Source organism: Mustelus asterias, chromosome 7 (genome assembly GCF_964213995.1).
Source record: "Mustelus asterias chromosome 7, sMusAst1.hap1.1, whole genome shotgun sequence".
NCBI lineage: Eukaryota > Metazoa > Chordata > Chondrichthyes > Carcharhiniformes > Triakidae > Mustelus > Mustelus asterias.
In genome coordinates, this window is record NC_135807.1 from 112,012,668 (window position 1) to 112,030,383 (window position 17,716).

At 42.3% G+C, this 17,716-nt stretch overlaps 1 protein-coding gene across 18 annotated transcripts in view; it reads right to left on the minus strand.

The window, feature by feature from the left end:
* Positions 1–17,716, minus strand: part of rims2a (regulating synaptic membrane exocytosis 2a) — a 702,781-nt gene that overhangs the window by 460,771 nt on the left and 224,294 nt on the right. For all 18 annotated transcript variants that reach the window (XM_078216669.1, XM_078216668.1, XM_078216667.1 and 15 more), the window contains 3 exons: positions 16,314–16,437; positions 7,992–8,038; positions 5,000–5,112 (listed from right to left, as the gene is read on the minus strand). In XM_078216669.1, coding sequence (XP_078072795.1) covers positions 5,000–5,112; positions 7,992–8,038; positions 16,314–16,437 — 284 coding nt within the window. The remainder of the gene's footprint in view (positions 1–4,999; positions 5,113–7,991; positions 8,039–16,313; positions 16,438–17,716) is intronic.

Genomic DNA, 17,716 nt, shown 5'->3' on the forward strand with positions numbered 1-17,716 from the left:
AAAATGCAGATACAAAAAGAATTGGAGTAACAAACTTAATAATAAAGATATATCTTAGTGCAGACTAATGCTGCACTACATGTGCTGAATCAGACAGAGGCACATGGCAAACTGATGCGGTTCATGTTGAGAGCTACACAATACTGAGTTATGTTAAAATTTCAGAGGTGGGCATGAATCTGATTTTCATCTGTTAGACTATTTCTCGTCTGTCTTTAATTGAGCAAGGAAGAATCAATCACGTTGCTGTTAGACAAGAGTCACGTATCAATCTGAAGGGCCACTGTTCAATGATAAATAATCCATCGTTTGTTACCTTCTCTCTTTCTATCCTTCCTGGTTGCCTCTAAATGATAATGCATTTAGATATTTGTGATTACTCTTTGAAGAGCTGTAAAAGTCCTTTAGAATGAAATGGTCTGATTGCACTCAAACTATTCTTGGGAATCTAGTGACACAGGGTATGCTAACTGAAGAACTTGGTTTTGTTCAGTTGGGAGTTAAGCAGTTGTTGCAAAACAGTTGAGCTGCCTGAACAATGGACAGTGCTGCATGGTCACCAATGAGGTGTGAAATATGCAGCGACATCCAAATATGTAAATATCATAATAGGTCTGTTGAAATAGTGATGGGAAGCAAATGGCCAATGGTGTAAAAGGAAAGATTGCAGGATGTTGGCCGTGAGCCAATAGCCTTTTAAAGATATGGACAGTGTGTTTGGAAATGGCAGACAATAGAGCTTAAACAAGGCAAAGTTTTTAAAGTTTATTTATTAGTCACAAGTAAGGCTTACATTAACACTGCAATGAAGTTACTGTGAAATTCCCCTAGTCGCTATACACTGGGGCCTGTTCGGGTCAATGCACCTAACCAGCACACCTTTGGACTGTGGGAGGAAACTGGAGCATCTGGAGGAAACCCACGCAGACACGGGGAGAATGTGCAAACTCCACACAGACAGCGACCCAAGCCGGGAATCGAACCAGTGTACCTGGTGCTGTGCCACTGTGCCGCCCCGGCAAGGATCAGAGCGCGGAAGCAAATAAGTCGTTTTTTTTGCTTCTTTTCCCTCCGTGTCTCCTAATTTCTCCATTGTGAAAAAATAGAGACAGTTTATTCTTGAATAAATTTGCATTTTTGAAATAAACTGGACCCATCGTCAGAAACAGAACACCTCAGTTAACAGATTGTCACCACCCCTTGTGATTGTTTACAGCAGGCCTGCTCCACAGAACACTTGAATTGCAAAACCCTTTTGAAGCTGTTCGCCTGGTTTTGAAAGTGACTGTATTGATCTTTATTGCTGATAGTTTAAAGTCTCAAATCTTTTCAAAAGATTGTACGTTTGTTTTATTGATATTTTACATATTGTTTTTGTATCAAGTGGCAAATTTGGTGACTTGACTGCAACAATTCGGCGAGCATCAGATCCTGGGTGTTTTCTATAGGCCGCCCAATAGTAACAGAGATGTTGAGGAGCAGATGGGGAAACAGATCCTGGAGAGATGTAGGAATAACAGAGTTGTCGTGATGGGAGATTTTAATTTCCCAAACATAGATTGGAATATCCCTAGGGCTAGGGGTTTGGATGGAGAGGAGTTTGTTAGGTGTGTTCAGGAGAGTTTCCTGACACAGTATGTGGATAAGCCTACTAGAGGAGAGGCTGTACTTGATCTGGTGCTGGCTAATGAACCTGGACAGGTGGAGGATCTCTCGGTGGGTGAGCATCTTGGGGATAGCGATCATAATTCTATCTCCTTCACGATAGCATTGGAAAGAGATAGGATCAGGCAGGCTAGGAAAGTGTTTCTCTGGAGTAAAGGGAAATACAGTGTCATCAGGGAGGAAATTAGACGGGTAAATTGGAAGGAGGCATTCTTGGGGAAAAGTACCGAAGGAAAGTGGAGGATTTTCAAGGAATGTTTGTCTGGAGCTCTGCATGACAACGTTCCGATGAGACAGGGGGGTGTTGGTAGGGTACGGGAACCGTGGTGCACGAAGGTTGTGATGAACCTGGTGAATAAGAAAAGAGAGGCGTACAGAAGGTTCAGAGAGCTAGGAGGTGTTAAGGATTTAGAGGAGTATACGGGATGTAGGAAGGAGCTTAAGAAGGAAATTAGGAGAGCGAGAAGGGGTCATGAGAAGGCCTTGGCGGGTAAGATTAAGGAGAATCCCAAGGCTTTCTACAAATATGTCAAGAGTAAAAGGATGAGATGTGAAGGCATAGGACCCTTAAAAGGTGAAGGGGGAAAAGTTTGTGTGGAACCGTTAGAAATGGCGGAGCTGCTTAATGAATACTTTACCTCGGTATTCACGGTGGAAAGGGATCTGGGTGGTTGTACTGCTGGTTTGCGGTGGACAGAAAGGATCGAGCATGTGGACATAAAGAAAGAGGATGTGTTGGAACTATTGAATGGCATCAAGGTTGGTAAGTCGCCGGGACCGGATGGGATGTACCCCAGGTTACTGTGGGAGACGAGGGAGGAGATTGCGGAGCCTTTGGCGATGATCTTTGCATCGTCGATGGAGACGGGAGAGGTTCCGGAGGATTGGAGGATTGCAGATGTGGTCCCTATATTCAAGAAAGGGAACAGGGACAGCCCGGGAAATTACCGACCGGTGAGTCTAACCTCAGTGGTTGGTAAGTTGATGGAGAGGATCCTGAGAGACAGGATTTATGATCATCTAGAGAAGTTTAGTATGATCAAAAGTAGTCAGCACGGCTTTGTCAAGGGCAGGTCGTGCCTTACGAGCCTGGTTGAGTTCTTTGAAAATGTGACCAAACACATTGACGAAGGAAGAGCGGTGGATGTGGTCTATATGGACTTCAGCAAGGCGTTCGATAAGGTCCCCCATGCAAGACTTCTTGAGAAAGTGAGAGGGCATGGGATCCAAGGGGCTGTTGCCTTGTGGATCCAGAACTGGCTTGCCTGCAGAAGGCAGAGAGTGGCTGTGGAGGGGTCTTTCTCTGCATGGAGGTCAGTGACCAGTGGAGTGCCCCAGGGATCTGTTCTGGGACCCTTGCTGTTTGTCATTTTCATAAATGACCTGGATGAGGAAGTGGAGGGATGGGTTGGTAAGTTTGCTGACGACACCAAGGTAGGTGGTGTTGTGGATAGTTTGGAGGGATGTCAGAAGTTGCAGCGAGACATAGATAGAATGCAAGACTGGGCGGAGAAGTGGCAGATGGACTTCAACCCGGATAAGTGTGTGGTGATCCATTTTGGCAGATCCAATGGGATGAAGCAGCAGTATAATATGAAGGGTACCATTCTTAGCAGTGTAGAGGATCAGAAGGACCTTGGGGTCCGGGTCCATAGGACTCTTAAATCGGCCTCGCAGGTGGAGGATGCGGTCAAGAAGGCGTACGGCGTACTGGCCTTCATTAATCGAGGGATTGAGTTTAGGAGTCGGGAGATAATGCTGCAGCTTTATAGGACCCTGGTTAGACCCCACTTGGAGTACTGCGCGCAGTTCTGGTCACCTCATTACAGGAAAGATGTTGAAGCCATTGAAAGGGTGCAGAGGAGATTTACAAGGATGTTGCCTGGATTGGGGGGCATGCCTTATGAGGATAGGTTGAGGGAGCTTGGTCTCTTCTCCCTGGAGAGACGAAGGATGAGAGGTGACCTGATAGAGGTTTACAAGATGTTGAGAGGTCTGGATAGGGTAGACTCTCAGAGGCTATTTCCAAGGGCTGAAATGGTTGCTACGAGAGGACACAGGTTTAAGGTGCTGGGGGGTAGGTACAGAGGAGATGTCAGGGGTAAGTTTTTCACTCAGAGGGTGGTGGGTGAGTGGAATCGGCTGACGTCGGTGGTGGTGGAGGCAAACTCGTTGGGGTCTTTTAAGAGACTTCTGGATGAGTACATGGGATTTAATGGGATTGAGGGCTATAGATAGGCCTAGAGGTGGGGATGTGATCGGCGCAACTTGTGGGCCGAAGGGCCTGTTTGTGCTGTGGCTTTCTATGTTCTATGTTCTATTGGACAACACTGATGTAGATTAAGGGTATTTTTAATAATATATCCTGGAAATATGGGAAATCTGAAGGGTTTCTCCTGATTCCACCAACCACTGCCCACCACCACCACGCAATTCTTTTGGGAAATAGACAGAATCCAACAAAAACATCAGGGATGCAGGAACAGTCTCTGCGATTTCTAAGATTTTCTGGCTTGCTTTGTAAAGGAGTGGATTTTCCATAAATCCATGCAAAGCTAATGCCATTAGTGGTGACATGAGTGCAGGAATACCAGTAGTCAATTCATTTATACACCCAGTGAGATCAGGCATACTAGCCACTTGTTGGACATAAGTAGTCCCAACTGGTTTGATGGGTGGAAGGAGGGATCCAAGCCAGGAAAGCTGACCCTTAAACATTGATAATTTCTTTAATATGTTCTGTCCCATTGGGAAATAACTGTGATCTGGAGTACGCTCAGGCACCCCTCCCACAAAGGTATGTAACTGATAGGTCTTTCCATTGTGTTGATCAGGTGGGCACTAAGGATGCACCCACAGTGGTGTTTGCACCCTACTGTCCCATGCCACCTGTGTGCTCCCTACTGACCCCAGTATGGTCCACATTGGAGTACACTGATAGGAGGAAAACTGCTGGACCATTGACCATGGATGGAGACAAAGCATTCTGATCAGTGAAACTTTTCAAAAGGAAGTTCTCACTGCCTGAGAAACCTGGTCATTTGTTACCAGTTATCATGCATCAGGATGCTATCTATGGTCACTGATGTCATCAAAGCAACTCACAAGGGTTTTATACATATATATTTCTAAACTTCTGTAAAAAGAAACTGTCCAGTTATCTAAACTATACTCAGTTTCTGACCCCGAATTTTACCTTGTTTTGAAAATTTACCAATACTTCTTAGCATAAAGACGGAATTTCCCATGCACAGCTTTAGTACATTTGTCATTACTCGGATATAAGAAATATAAGAAAACATAAGTATACGATATATAATTAGTGATAACATACTGAAAGCTGTCCAGGCAGGAATTGTGGAGCATCTCGCAACATTCCAGGGCTCATGGGAGAAGTGACAGAAATAGAAGGGCGCTCCATCTTCTGAGACTCAAAGGAGCTAGAACCTATGTATAGAGGTTGTTTTTGTTAATTGCACAAATTTAATTTTCCCACATGTTTACTTTTAAGGAATCAATGAACATTTTAACAGTAGTAATAAATTTAGACCATTTTTTTTTAAAGCATACAATTAGAAGAAAGCACCAACACAAAATGACAATGAATCTTGCATCCGGACCAAATCAGGGACATGTCACCGACAGAGAGAAAATTATGCTGATGAATTTGGATGTGATTTACTCCACTGCATTCTGGCTCTGTAAGTGAGCCAGAATGCAGTGGAGTAAATGGTCTGACAAATAATTTATTTTTAAAGTAGAAGTATTTTTAAAACAAAAGACAGATAATATAATACAGGAAAGGTTGCAAATATTCAATTCATGTATTCATAACATTAGAATTCTTCCATAAGTGTGCTCCAAGGTTCATATAAATCAATTGCATTGTTAATGCGGCCAGGGAAATGTTGCAATGTGTGGTTGAGAGCTGTCTGATTGCTTTCATTTATATGTAATCATGAGGTTCTGAGAAAGGGCATAGAAACAAGAACAGCAGACAAGAGTTAACTTAAAGGGGGAATTTTACAATTTAAAGTTCGAAGGAGTGTTTTGGAAAAAAAGAATCCTGAATTCAGGCATTTTATTAAGCAGGGGCTTTTGATAACTATCTGCACTGCTGTCGATATGTTTGGTGAAGAAGGATTTATGTGCCTTCGTTTAATATTTCTCAAGTTTTGTGTGTTTGATCCTTACTATAAAAAGCAGTCTTCAGTCTGCTGGACTGATCTGCTTCATCAATATGTATTGGCAAATCTTCAATCTCACTCCCTGTTAACTTTGAAAGGTATTATAACTTGCCTAGTACATATTACTTTAACCATGCAATAATATAGAACAAAGAACAATACAGTACAGGAACGGGCCCTTCAACCCACGAAGCCTGCGCCGATTGCTTACTACCCATACGTGGTTTCTATCCCTCTGTTTGCCTCCCGTTCATGTGTCTATCAAGATGTGCCTTGAACATTACTAACGTGCCTCCTTCCACCACCTCCACAGGCAGTGCGTTCCAGGCACCCACCACCCTTCTCCCCACGTCTACCTAAACTTTTCCCCTCTCATCTTAAACTTGTGCCCTCTTGTAGTTGACCCTTCCACCCCTCGGAAAAAGTCTCTTGACTATCCACTCTAACTATGTCTCTCATAATTTTGTAGACCTGTATTAGGTTGCCTGTCAGCCTCCATCTTTCCAGTGAAAACAATTGGAGTTTATCCAACTTCCCCTCATACCTAAAACCCTCCAGACCAGACAATATCCAGGTAAACCTTCTTTGCACCCTCTCCAAAGCATCCACATCCTTCTGATAGTGTGGCGACCAGAACTGCACACAATATTCCAAATGCGGCCTAACTAAAGTTTTATACAGCGGTAAAATAACTTGCCAACTTTTATATTCAATGCCCTGCCCGATGGAGGCAAGCATGCTGTATGCCTTCTTGACCACCTTATCCACCTGTGATACTTTCAGGGATCTGTGAACCCGTGCACCCAAATCCCTCTGATAGTCAATCCTCCTAAGTGTTCTGCCATTTTCTGTGTAATTCACATCTGAATTTGATCAAAGAAAATATATCACCTCACATTTTTCCAAATTAAATTGCATCAGCCATTTCTCTGCCCAAGCCTCCAATCTATCTATATCCTGCTGAATCCTAGACAATCCTCGTCATGATCTGCAACTCCACCAATAGAGGGCAGCATAAGTTTTTAATAACTATGACCTTTGAGGGTTCACATTACCCTGCATTCTCAAATAGTGAGGATGTATTTTGTGCCTTGACTTCATCATAATGGTAGATGGCATTGGGGTGGGACTCCATACAAGTAAATGCTCAGAGCACCAGAGCCTGCAGATAAGTGGGGTTGGGAGAATCAGGAGCATCTCAAAGCCAATGACTGGGCGGGTTGGGTGGACCTTGGGGTCATGATCATGGATTCAGGTGGGTAATCACAAGCCTCAGAATGCTGTTTTGGGTTGGGGAGAAGATGCTGGGAGCCTGAGGCCTGCTCTTGGAATCTCAGAAGTACTGTTATGGGGTCAGAGGAGGGGTTCTGGAGGTCAGACAGAATATAAGTTGGGGCCTGGGCCTCGTTTCAGAGGTCACAGTTCTTTGGACCAGGAGCAGCAGTGATTCCGATAAGTAACTTCCTTTTGCTTCACACGGTCTTTGATTTAGTTTTCCCAGAAGCAGCGAGCACGAAGCACCTCAGGGAATGCTAAAAGTAGCAGAATACTAAAGCAGGCATCAGGCCATTTATTTGCACATACAAAGGGCCTAATGGCTGTTTCAGGGTAGATATCTCATATTTGTCTTTTCTCCCATATGGCAGGCAGTCACTCTGATCATAGTTGCATGTGTTTTTCCTGATCACTGACTTAGTGCCCACAAAAGCTTGTAGTGCCAACTTGGCACAATATAGCCACTATTGTTTGCTGAGAAAGTATCCATTTTCTAATTGTCTGTTTATTCAGCATCTGTTGTACGGACTGGCCTTGAAGAAACCACCTCAATGGTGAACAAGTTTTTAACTGTACCCAGCAAACACCCCTTCATCTGAGTGAGAATTTGATATATCTTTGAAATAATTGCAGAAGAGCTCTTGAACCTGACAGTTTCATCACAGAAAGGAGAAATGCTTTTGCGTTTGAGGTACTAAGAATATCAGTCTACTCTTTTTTAGCACTGAAGAAAGGATAGAATTTTATGGACTTGTGCCTTCATGAATAATTGTCAACTCTGACTCTGTTCTTTCAGTGATGATTTTATTCGTTTGCGCAAATAAGTAAATTTTACTGAAGTGAAGAGAAACAAACCACACTTACTTGATTCCAGCTGTCCATGTGTGCTGTCTGGTATCCGGGGAATATCCCTTCAATAAGAAAAAAAACATGAAGTAAAATGTAACAACAATCTGAGTGCTGCTATATTTTCCAACAAAGACTGGATGACTAGTTCACACTTCAGTGTGATGGTTACTATTTCAGTGGTACATTTTAATGATGCGCCAATCATTCTCCTATGTATAAGTTCTTTAAATTTGTCAAAAGATACAACAGACTTGATTTTAAATCAGAAAGAATAGAACATACTAAATTATGACATACTTTTAGTGATGAATAAATGATGATACATTTAATGAATCTGACCTCCCAGGATAGAGTTTCATCCCGAGAATTCTGTTGTACATCCACCGTGATTTCCATCCGTTAAAATTAACAAGGAAATTCATGAGGTTGTCTGTCAAAATATCCTTGCAGGTGCTCGCATAGATGGATCCACACTTGTTTGCAACATTGATGCCTGCACTTTTCACTCATTATCATTTTCTTGTGATTTACTTATATAATATTGACTGAGAGCAAAGTCATAGGCAATTTGGTAAACAACATTATGGTAAGCACACCAAAACCCTCCTCTGTATGGAGGTTTCCTTGTCCATGGCTGCTTCCAAGAATTTACTGCTGCAGGCAGTATTTGTTGCTTTGAGTGGGCTGATGAGGGGTGACCTTGGGGAAGGTCTTTGTGAGATGAATGATACATGACGCAAGTAGAACTTTACATAAATTACGAGTGTGTAATTTATTTAAAGTTGGTGCTAATGAAGATAATAAGGACAGAATTTTTACCTTTCTGATCCACTCTCAGCTGAGGACCCAAAGCTGGTTGGAAATCTGATATTTTGTGGCTCATTGCTGTGGCTTTTGAATTCAGTAACAGTATTAACATCCCACTTTTGGGATTTCCCAACTAGATATTGCCAGCTTGCACCTGCCAATTGAAGGGTCCCTATTTAAAGAGATTCAAATAGCTCCATTGCAGAGGATAGAGCAAGCATGAGGACGGATATGCAATTTGGGAAAGTTGCAACACCCATCCAACCCAGCTATCAGATGCTTCCCTTATGTTTATGTAGCGGGCTGTGAGTGCCAGGTTCAAAGAGAAATATTGCAGGAGGAAGAGGTCAGCTTCTCAGCTAAAATATCCATGGAAGTAGCTGAAGAAGTACACAGAAGGAATGTGATGTCTCATGGTTGGATATAGTTAAGAGTCCAACCACAGCTACAGATACTGCCTGCAGCACCAAAGGGCACGGAAATCTCCATACAGAGGAGGGTCACTGAGACATCCTCCAGTGCCATTCCTGTGCAAAGTACAAAAAGTGCGGGCAAATGGGAAAATAGTACCACTGGGGTGAGTGTGGCAAAAACCTGAACTGCAGTCAAAAAAAGGGAAGAGAATGTTTCAAAAAATCAGCAGCTGCATTGCTGAATCTCTCCAGAGTGTAAAGAGTTTACACAATCTCTCGAAGTGTGGAGCATCCATAAAAGATAGGGAATGTCAGAAAGATGACCACTAAATTCTCCAACACAGATTGGAGGGCCGCAGGTCCTATCTGAATTTAGTTTTTTTAAACAAAGGCTGCAGCTATGCTTTTTAGATTTATCTGTCACAAAATTGGATAAATAAGCATTGAAAACAAAGGGTTGCACCTTGGGCTGTCTGAGGAGGTTCAGAAGGATCCTGTTAAGCAGTGGAATATGCTGGGGCATCAGCTTCCTGTAAAGGAATTTCAGAATACTCTAATTGGAACTAATGGCTTACAGACAATAGCCATAATAACCAATTGATTCGTTTGTCAATAGGTGTCATAATAAGGGCGAGGACTGCGATTTTTCAGAAACTGAGCTGCCTGAACAGATAATGGAGCTAGACATTGCTCCTCTTAGCCTTCCAAAAAGATATTTTGGACAAAAAGGCCACTGTATTGACACATTGCTAAATGAAGGCAGAAAATACGAAGCTATTGCAGCTGAACAACAAACCTGTAAGCATCAGGTGCAGATACAAGTATTGGCGTAGTAGCCAGGATGCAGAAAACAAGCAAGTCATGTAGGAAGTGCCAGCTCCTGCATCCCAATTGTTCCTGAACACAATGTTTACAAAGATTCTAAGCCTGATTGACAGCTGTAGTTTCTTCAAAGAGAATAAATAGACTGCAAACATGTGTGCTTTCTTGGCTGGAGGACTACATATGATTTTGGAGAAGCAGCAAAGTACATATTTGGGGGGGGGGGGGGAGGGGGGAACACACTAATAAGATATATAGAAGTACAAATCTCCATATGTTATGTCCTTTAAAGGCATAATGTCTGAAAATGTTACCCGAGTTCTTCACGAAAATGCTTGTGGTTGGCTAAAATGAAACTTACTGGGGTTAAAGATGAATGATTCGAAGGCAGATTTGTAGGTGCCAGTGTGCAATGAGTGATTAGCAGAAAATTGAGTAACTATGTTCATATAGTAACAGCAAACTAAACCTTGTAATATTTAAAGGGACATCAACTGGTTTCATCCAAAGCAATCAATTTCAAACTGGCAAGTAGCACAAACTGACAACCAAATTGTTCAATGCTTTGCAAGAAAGGTTACAAATAAAAATTTAACTTATATGACTAGAGTTCCCTTTTTATTTGAACCTAGGGAGACATATAATCTGGCCATGTGAGTTAAAAGATTGCATAATTTTGGGTTTAAATGAGTTACATGTGTAATTCTGTCCATCAATTCCTTTGTCCAAATAAATTTTCTCTCACAAAACTGGCCACACCCCAGCTCTCCAATGTGAGAATCCTCCAATTGTGCATCTTCAGGGGTCTCTCAGCATTACAATCAGATTTTTCAAGCCCAACAGAAAGGAAAATAATTCTTCTGGTGTATTTTCATTGAGACTGCTTTTTTTGAATCAATTTTAATAACATTGTTAAAAGTCACATAAGATGTTAAAGACCTTTCCTCGCTGTAGGTCCTTAAAGATGCTGATGATGTGCAAACATGATGATTAAATGAGACAAAACTGAAATCTTCAAACTTAAGAAATATGAGGCTTGAGTTTGGGGCTTTCCTTGGGTTCTAATTCTTTGGTAAGAGTTTTAACAACACCAGGTTATAACCTGGTGTTGTTAAAACTCTTACTGTGTCCAACGCCGGCATCTCCACATCATTCTAATTCTTTGTCATGATTTACCTTCTTTTGGCCACATTTCAAGTTTGGGCCTACTCTAATGAGATTGGGAAGATACCTGAATATAATGATATTGGCAAATGGTCATAACATTGGATTCCTTTGAAAGTTTTGAACCTTAATTCAAACCCTTTATGCTCAAAGTGCTATTTAATATTTTGTCATGCTGAAATGATCTGTTTTGTGAAAACTCACTACTCAACATCCCCCACCCCGCAACCAACATATTTAGTAGGGGCTGGCTCATGGAGAGTTTACGTAGCAAAGGGAAGATAGATTTTTAAAATTTTTTCCAGAAGTCAATGGAACTGACAAGAGGGGAGTGAGCCATTTAATGTTTTTTATCGGCCATGAGAAATTTGTCTAAGCATGTACTTAATTATTGTGCAACACGTGCTGGAGCTAAAATGAAAACTTTGAGTCTATATTTACTGTTTTTAAGAGCATGAGCAACATCTATTGCTTTCTGTGAGATTGAACATGAAATGTGCAATAGTTCAACATAGAATTAGGACCAGGATGTGGGAGCTTGGTGAAGAGTTTTGAAATGCAAATTATGACCTGAAACTAGAGAAGGAAATTACAATTGTTAATGCTTTCATTTAATTAAACAACTTTCTTTCCAATTTAAAAAAATATTTGTTTTGTATCTGTAACCAAGTGTAACACTTCCAATTGTGTCAATGTCTGAAGTGTGCTGAATGCATGTTAATCGTAGAATCCCTACAGTACAGGAGGCCATTCAGCCCATCGAGTCTGCACCGACCACAATCCCACCCAGGCCCTATCCCCATAACCCCACGTATTTACCCTACTAGTCCCCTGACTCTAAGTGGCAATTTAGCATGGCCAATCAAGCTAACCCACACATCTTTGGACTGTGGGAGGAAACCAGAACCCCCGGAGGAAACCCAAACAGACACGGGGAGAATATGCAGACTCTGCACAGACAGTGACCCGAGCCGGGAATCGAACCCGGGTCCTTGACGCTGTGAGGCAGCAGTGATAGCCACTGTGCCGCCCTATTGGAACATTTTTGTACATATATCAGAAAATCGCCTGTAGCTACTGTCAGAGTCAAACTCTGCATCATCAACTGTTTTTTTTTTAAAGGCATTGCCACAAGGTACGATGGTATCATCCAAGGTGTGGCCATTGGTCCTAATATGACCTGATCATCATCGGAAGATGCAATCCATCTTGCATTCTCCGTGCCCCAACTACCACAGTGCAGATTGCTACATTGACCATTCTTTTGTCAGCAGCAGAGTAAAGGTGCAACCACAATGTTTAACTGCTCTAAACATGATGGCCCACCATGCATCAACGTTCTCAGCATAAAAAAATTGCCAGCACTTTGCATTGTCCAAGCAATGGCCATCTCCCAAAGGCTTACCAAGGAATGTCGATGTTGATATTGTTGAAGCTTGAAACAACAGCCGAAACCTTTGCTAAAGGCAGAACCCGGAACAAATACTGGTTTGAGAACTACTCAACTCAGATGACATCTGTCATTGAAGCAAAAAACATAGCCTACTTGGTGCACAACATATCCAACTAGTTAGAAGACTGCATGATTTGAAAGAAGCCAAGACAGTTGTGGAGAAGACATGGAAAAACAGTGCAAAGAGGCACTTGGTCCTACCGCACTGAAAGCGGTGAAAACTGGTGAAGTACTCACTGACAGAAACAAACAAATTGACTGCTGGATTGAACATTATTGTGAGTTGTACTCCTGTGTGACAGATATCTCCCATATTGCATTTGACATTTTCCAGCAGCTTCCTCCCATAGTTGAGTTAGACAAAGAACTCATGTCACTTAGCTGGGAAAGGCCATTGATTGCTTCGCAAGCAGAAAGACACCCAACCAGAAAGGAATTCCAACTGAACTGCTCAAGCACAAAAGTCTCATCTGCTGTTACGCCTTCATGATGTTTTCCTTTCTGTTGGAAAGTAGGATCCATTCTGCAGGACATGCTCAGAAGTAATCAGGAGATAGAGGATATTGTAACAAATGTAGGGGCATTTCCCTCCAGAACGTCACTGTGAAGGCCTGCTCTAAATTCATGCTTAAAAGACACCATCAACTAGCAGATAGGGGATAACCAGAAACACAGCGCAGTTTTCTGTGCTGGCAAATCTTTGGTGGATGTGATCTTCTCCATACGTTAACTATGAGAGAAATGTCAGGGAGAGGATACACCTCTTATTTTACTTTCATAGGTCTCACTTGAAACATTAAACACTCTCAGCAGAGCAGGACTCTACAAAACCTCGGGGAGAGTTGGCTGTCCACCAGAGCTCCTCAGTCTCACCCCCTCCTTCCATGACAATGTGCACTGTACTGTACAGTTTGATGGCTCCATTTCCAATAGCTACAGGTGAAGAATGAAGTTAAACAGGGCTCTGTCCTAACCCCCGCTTTCTTTGGTATCATCTTCCTAATGCTCCTCACGTTTGTCTTCCCTGCAGAAACGGAAGTTTAACTGAGGAGAGTAAGCTGTACAATCTGTCCAGACTGACAAAACTACAGCTAATTTTTATCAGAGAACACCTCTATGCTAATAATACCGCATTTGTCATTCACATGAAAACTCAGCTACAAAGATTCATGGACTGTCTCTCCCCATGCCTGTAACATGTTCTCCTTGAATGATAGATGGTCATGGGACCCAGTGTCACATTACTGCCCCTGATCACACCACATACCAACCTATTGGAAGTGATTAGCAAATCCTGCTACTATGAACATAAGAACATAAGAAATAGGAGGAGTAGGCCATCTAGCCCCTCGAGCCTGCCCCGCCATTCAATAAGATCATGGCTGATCTGACGTGGATCAGTACCACTTACCCGCCTGATCCCCATAACCCTTAATTCCCTTACCGATCAGGAATCCATCCATCCGCGCTTTAAACATATTCAGCGAGGTAGCCTCCACCACCTCAGTGGGCAGAGAATTCCAGAGATTCACCACCCTCTGGGAGAAGAAGTTCCTCCTCAACTCTGTCTTAAACCGACCCCCCTTTATTTTGAGGCTGTGTCCTCTAGTTTTAACTTCCTTACTAAGTGGAAAGAATCTCTCCGCCTCCACCCTATCCAGCCCCCGCATTATCTTATAAGTCTCCATAAGATCCCCCCTCATCCTTCTAAACTCCAACGAGTACAAACCCAATCTCCTCAGCCTCTCCTCATAATCCAAACCCCTCATCTCCGGTATCAACCTGGTGAACCTTCTCTGCACTCCCTCCAAGGCCAATATATCCTTCCTCATATAAGGGGACCAATACTGCACACAGTATTCCAGCTGCGGCCTCACCAATGCCCTGTACAGGTGCATCAAGACATCCCTGCTTTTATATTCTATCCCCCTCGCAATATAGGCCAACATCCCATTTGCCTTCTTGATCACCTGTTGTACCTGCAGACTGGGCTTTTGCGTCTCATGCACAAGGACCCCCAGGTCCCTTTGCACGGTAGCATGTTTTAATTTGTTGGGTCCACAGTGATCGGCAATCCAACTCTTGATGCAAAACCTCACATATGCAGAGGGAAATCATATACCATTTTTGGCCATCTCACAAAACATGCATGGTATAAGATCAAGTTGATTCTTAGAACAAAGATATGGGTTCGTGAGACCTGTGTTCTCACAAGCTTGTCTAGCTGTGAAACATGGATGAGTTAAAGTTATCAAGAAAGGTAACTCAAGAACTTTCACCTTCACTGTTTGCACTGCATTTTGTGCATCTCGTGGAAGAGCAAAATCATGAATGTGGCATTGCTCTCAAAGGCAAAGCTTCCAAGTACCTTGGCACATTTTAAGCAGAAGTGACTTCACTGGCTTTAGCATATTCTCAGGATGGAAGACGGTCGCAGGATTATCTAAGGATTTTCTATATGGTGAGGTGGCCAGAAGCAGATGACCAGTAGGATGTCCATATATCTATCTCAAAGATGCTTGCAAGCATGACACAAAGACAATAAATATCAATTCTTGCATCTTGGAGACTTGAGCCAATGATAGAGGAAAATGTGAAAATGTTGGACAATCAATGGCTATAGCCCCCCGCCCCCATTCACATTCGGATCGTTAATGTACACTACAAACAGCAAGTGACCCTACACTGATCCTTGCAGTACACCACTGAATGCAGGCTTCCAGTCACAACCTTCGACCATAACCTCTGTCTCATGCCAGTAAGCCAATTTTGCATCCAATTTGTCAAATGCCCTGGATCCTATGGGCTCTTACCTTCTTGATCAGTCTCCCATGCGGGACTTTGTAAAATGCCTGATTGAAGTCCATATAGACTACATTAATTGCACTGCCATCATCTAAACACCTAGTCTTCTTCTTGAAAAATTCAAACCAATTTGTTAGACATGATCTCCCCCTGATAAAGCCATGCTGACTATCCTTGATTAATCCTCGTTTCTCCAAGTGGAGATTAATTCTGTCCCTCAGAAATTTTCCAATAATTTTCCTACCACTGATGTTAGCATCACAGTCCTGGAAGCACACTATATGCATACGCATTCAAAAACATCACTCTTCGCAAATAATCTCATCATCTTAATCTAAAGATGGAATTCTCTGGCTGTTCATGCCCTGCCGGAGAGGACAGAGAATATGACGTTCAACCAAATCTCCGTTCACTGCAGTGGAATGGGAGAATTCCGCTGGTGTGAACAGCCGAAGAATCCCGCCCTAAATGTTAATAGAATATTAAGTTGAGGGGCAGATGATGGCGATCTCAATGGACTAGTAATCCAGGCTAATGCTCTGGGAGGCATTGGTTCAAATTCCACCAGAACACCTGGTGGAATTTAAATTTAATTAATTAAATCTGAAATCAAAAGCTATTCCCATTGTTGGTGACCATGAAACGATCGTCAATCTGGTTCTCTAATGCCCTTTAGTGAAGGAAATCTATCCCCTTACCTGGTCTGGCCGACATGTGACTCTAAAACCACAGCAATGTGATTGACTCTAAACTGCCCTCTGAAATAGCCTCGGAACTACTCAGTTCTAGGGCATATTTGGATGTGCAACAAATGCTGGCTTTGCCAGCGGTACCTGTGAAGGAATAAAGAAAAATAAAACCAAAACTACTAACCCAATAGGCCTGGAAACCAGCAGTTCAACTTGTGGCTCAGGTTTAGATTCAAAAATGATGTTATACACTTCCTCAAAGGTAGCGCCTTGTAATGACCTTCCATTCCATTCAAGTACTTCATCACCTAGATAATCAAAATAATGTAGGTAAAAACATCAAGATATAATTATCAAAAAAACGATTTTAATTCCATGAAAACACTTTCACAAAAGATTGAAATTTAGTAGGCTCAGGTAGCTGGCTTTAAAGACTGGTTGCATTAAAGTAGAATCCAGGATTCTAAAATACAGAGGGCGGAATCTTCCCGTCTCGCCCGCCACAGGAAATGTAATGGGGGGTGGGACACGTACCATGCAAATGTCTGTTGATCTCGGGCGGGATTTCCCAGTTTCGGGGCGAGCGCAGCTGGAAAATCCCACACAGAATGTTTGTCAAACTTCAAGCATAATCCCACAATAAGTTTCACGTTCATAATTCTAGTAACATGGCTAAATAAAAACATTTGCTCCCATTTATGACATGTGCAGCTGACAGATGAAATAAAGGGTACAGGACATTTTTCCAAATTAAAGCAATCGATTATTTGCATTATTATACATTCTTCTGCTTGGGAACCATGTTGCATAAAGAATGGTGTGCTAATGCCTACTTTTACTATACTTTTCTAATTGATCCTTTTGTTTGGTCACATTAACTAGGATTTTTCCAATCACAATTTAGTAAAATGTATATGTTAAACAATATTGATCATAAAATCAAAGCAGAAAATGCTGGAAATACTCAGCAGGTCAGCAGCAGCTGTGGAGAGAAACACAGTTAGCTGTGTCAGTGATGACCCTTCATCAGAACTGAGGAAAGATAGAAATGTAGTAAGTTTTGACTAAAGAGTAGGGGTGGTGGTGGCGGCGGCAGGGGGGATTAGAAGGAAGAACTGGAGGGGTGGGGATGATGGTCTGTGACAAAGTGAAGGGCAGGAAAGATTAAATAGAAAAGACTCTGTTAGGCAATGCGTAAAGAAACAAATGACGTGTCCAGATGAGGCGTAAATAGCTGTGGATAAGCCTTTTGAAGGCAAAGTGAAGAAATGACAAAGGGTCATCATCAACCCAAAATGTTAACTCTGTTTCTGTCCGCAGATGCTGGGTGGCCGATGGCATTTTTTGCTTTAATTTCAGATTTCCAACATATGCAGTATTTTGCTTTTATATTTCTGAGCGTAAAATCATTTGATTGTGATAAGAAGGGAAAGCTGTTTGAGCTTCTGTGACTGTTCTGCACTATTATTTATTACCTAATTCTAATTACATATATAGGGGTGTCTGCCAGAGGATTCACACTGATCATATTGGCTCTGGCATTACAGTGATTAGAGTAATATGAATGCCAACAATAGAAGGAAACTC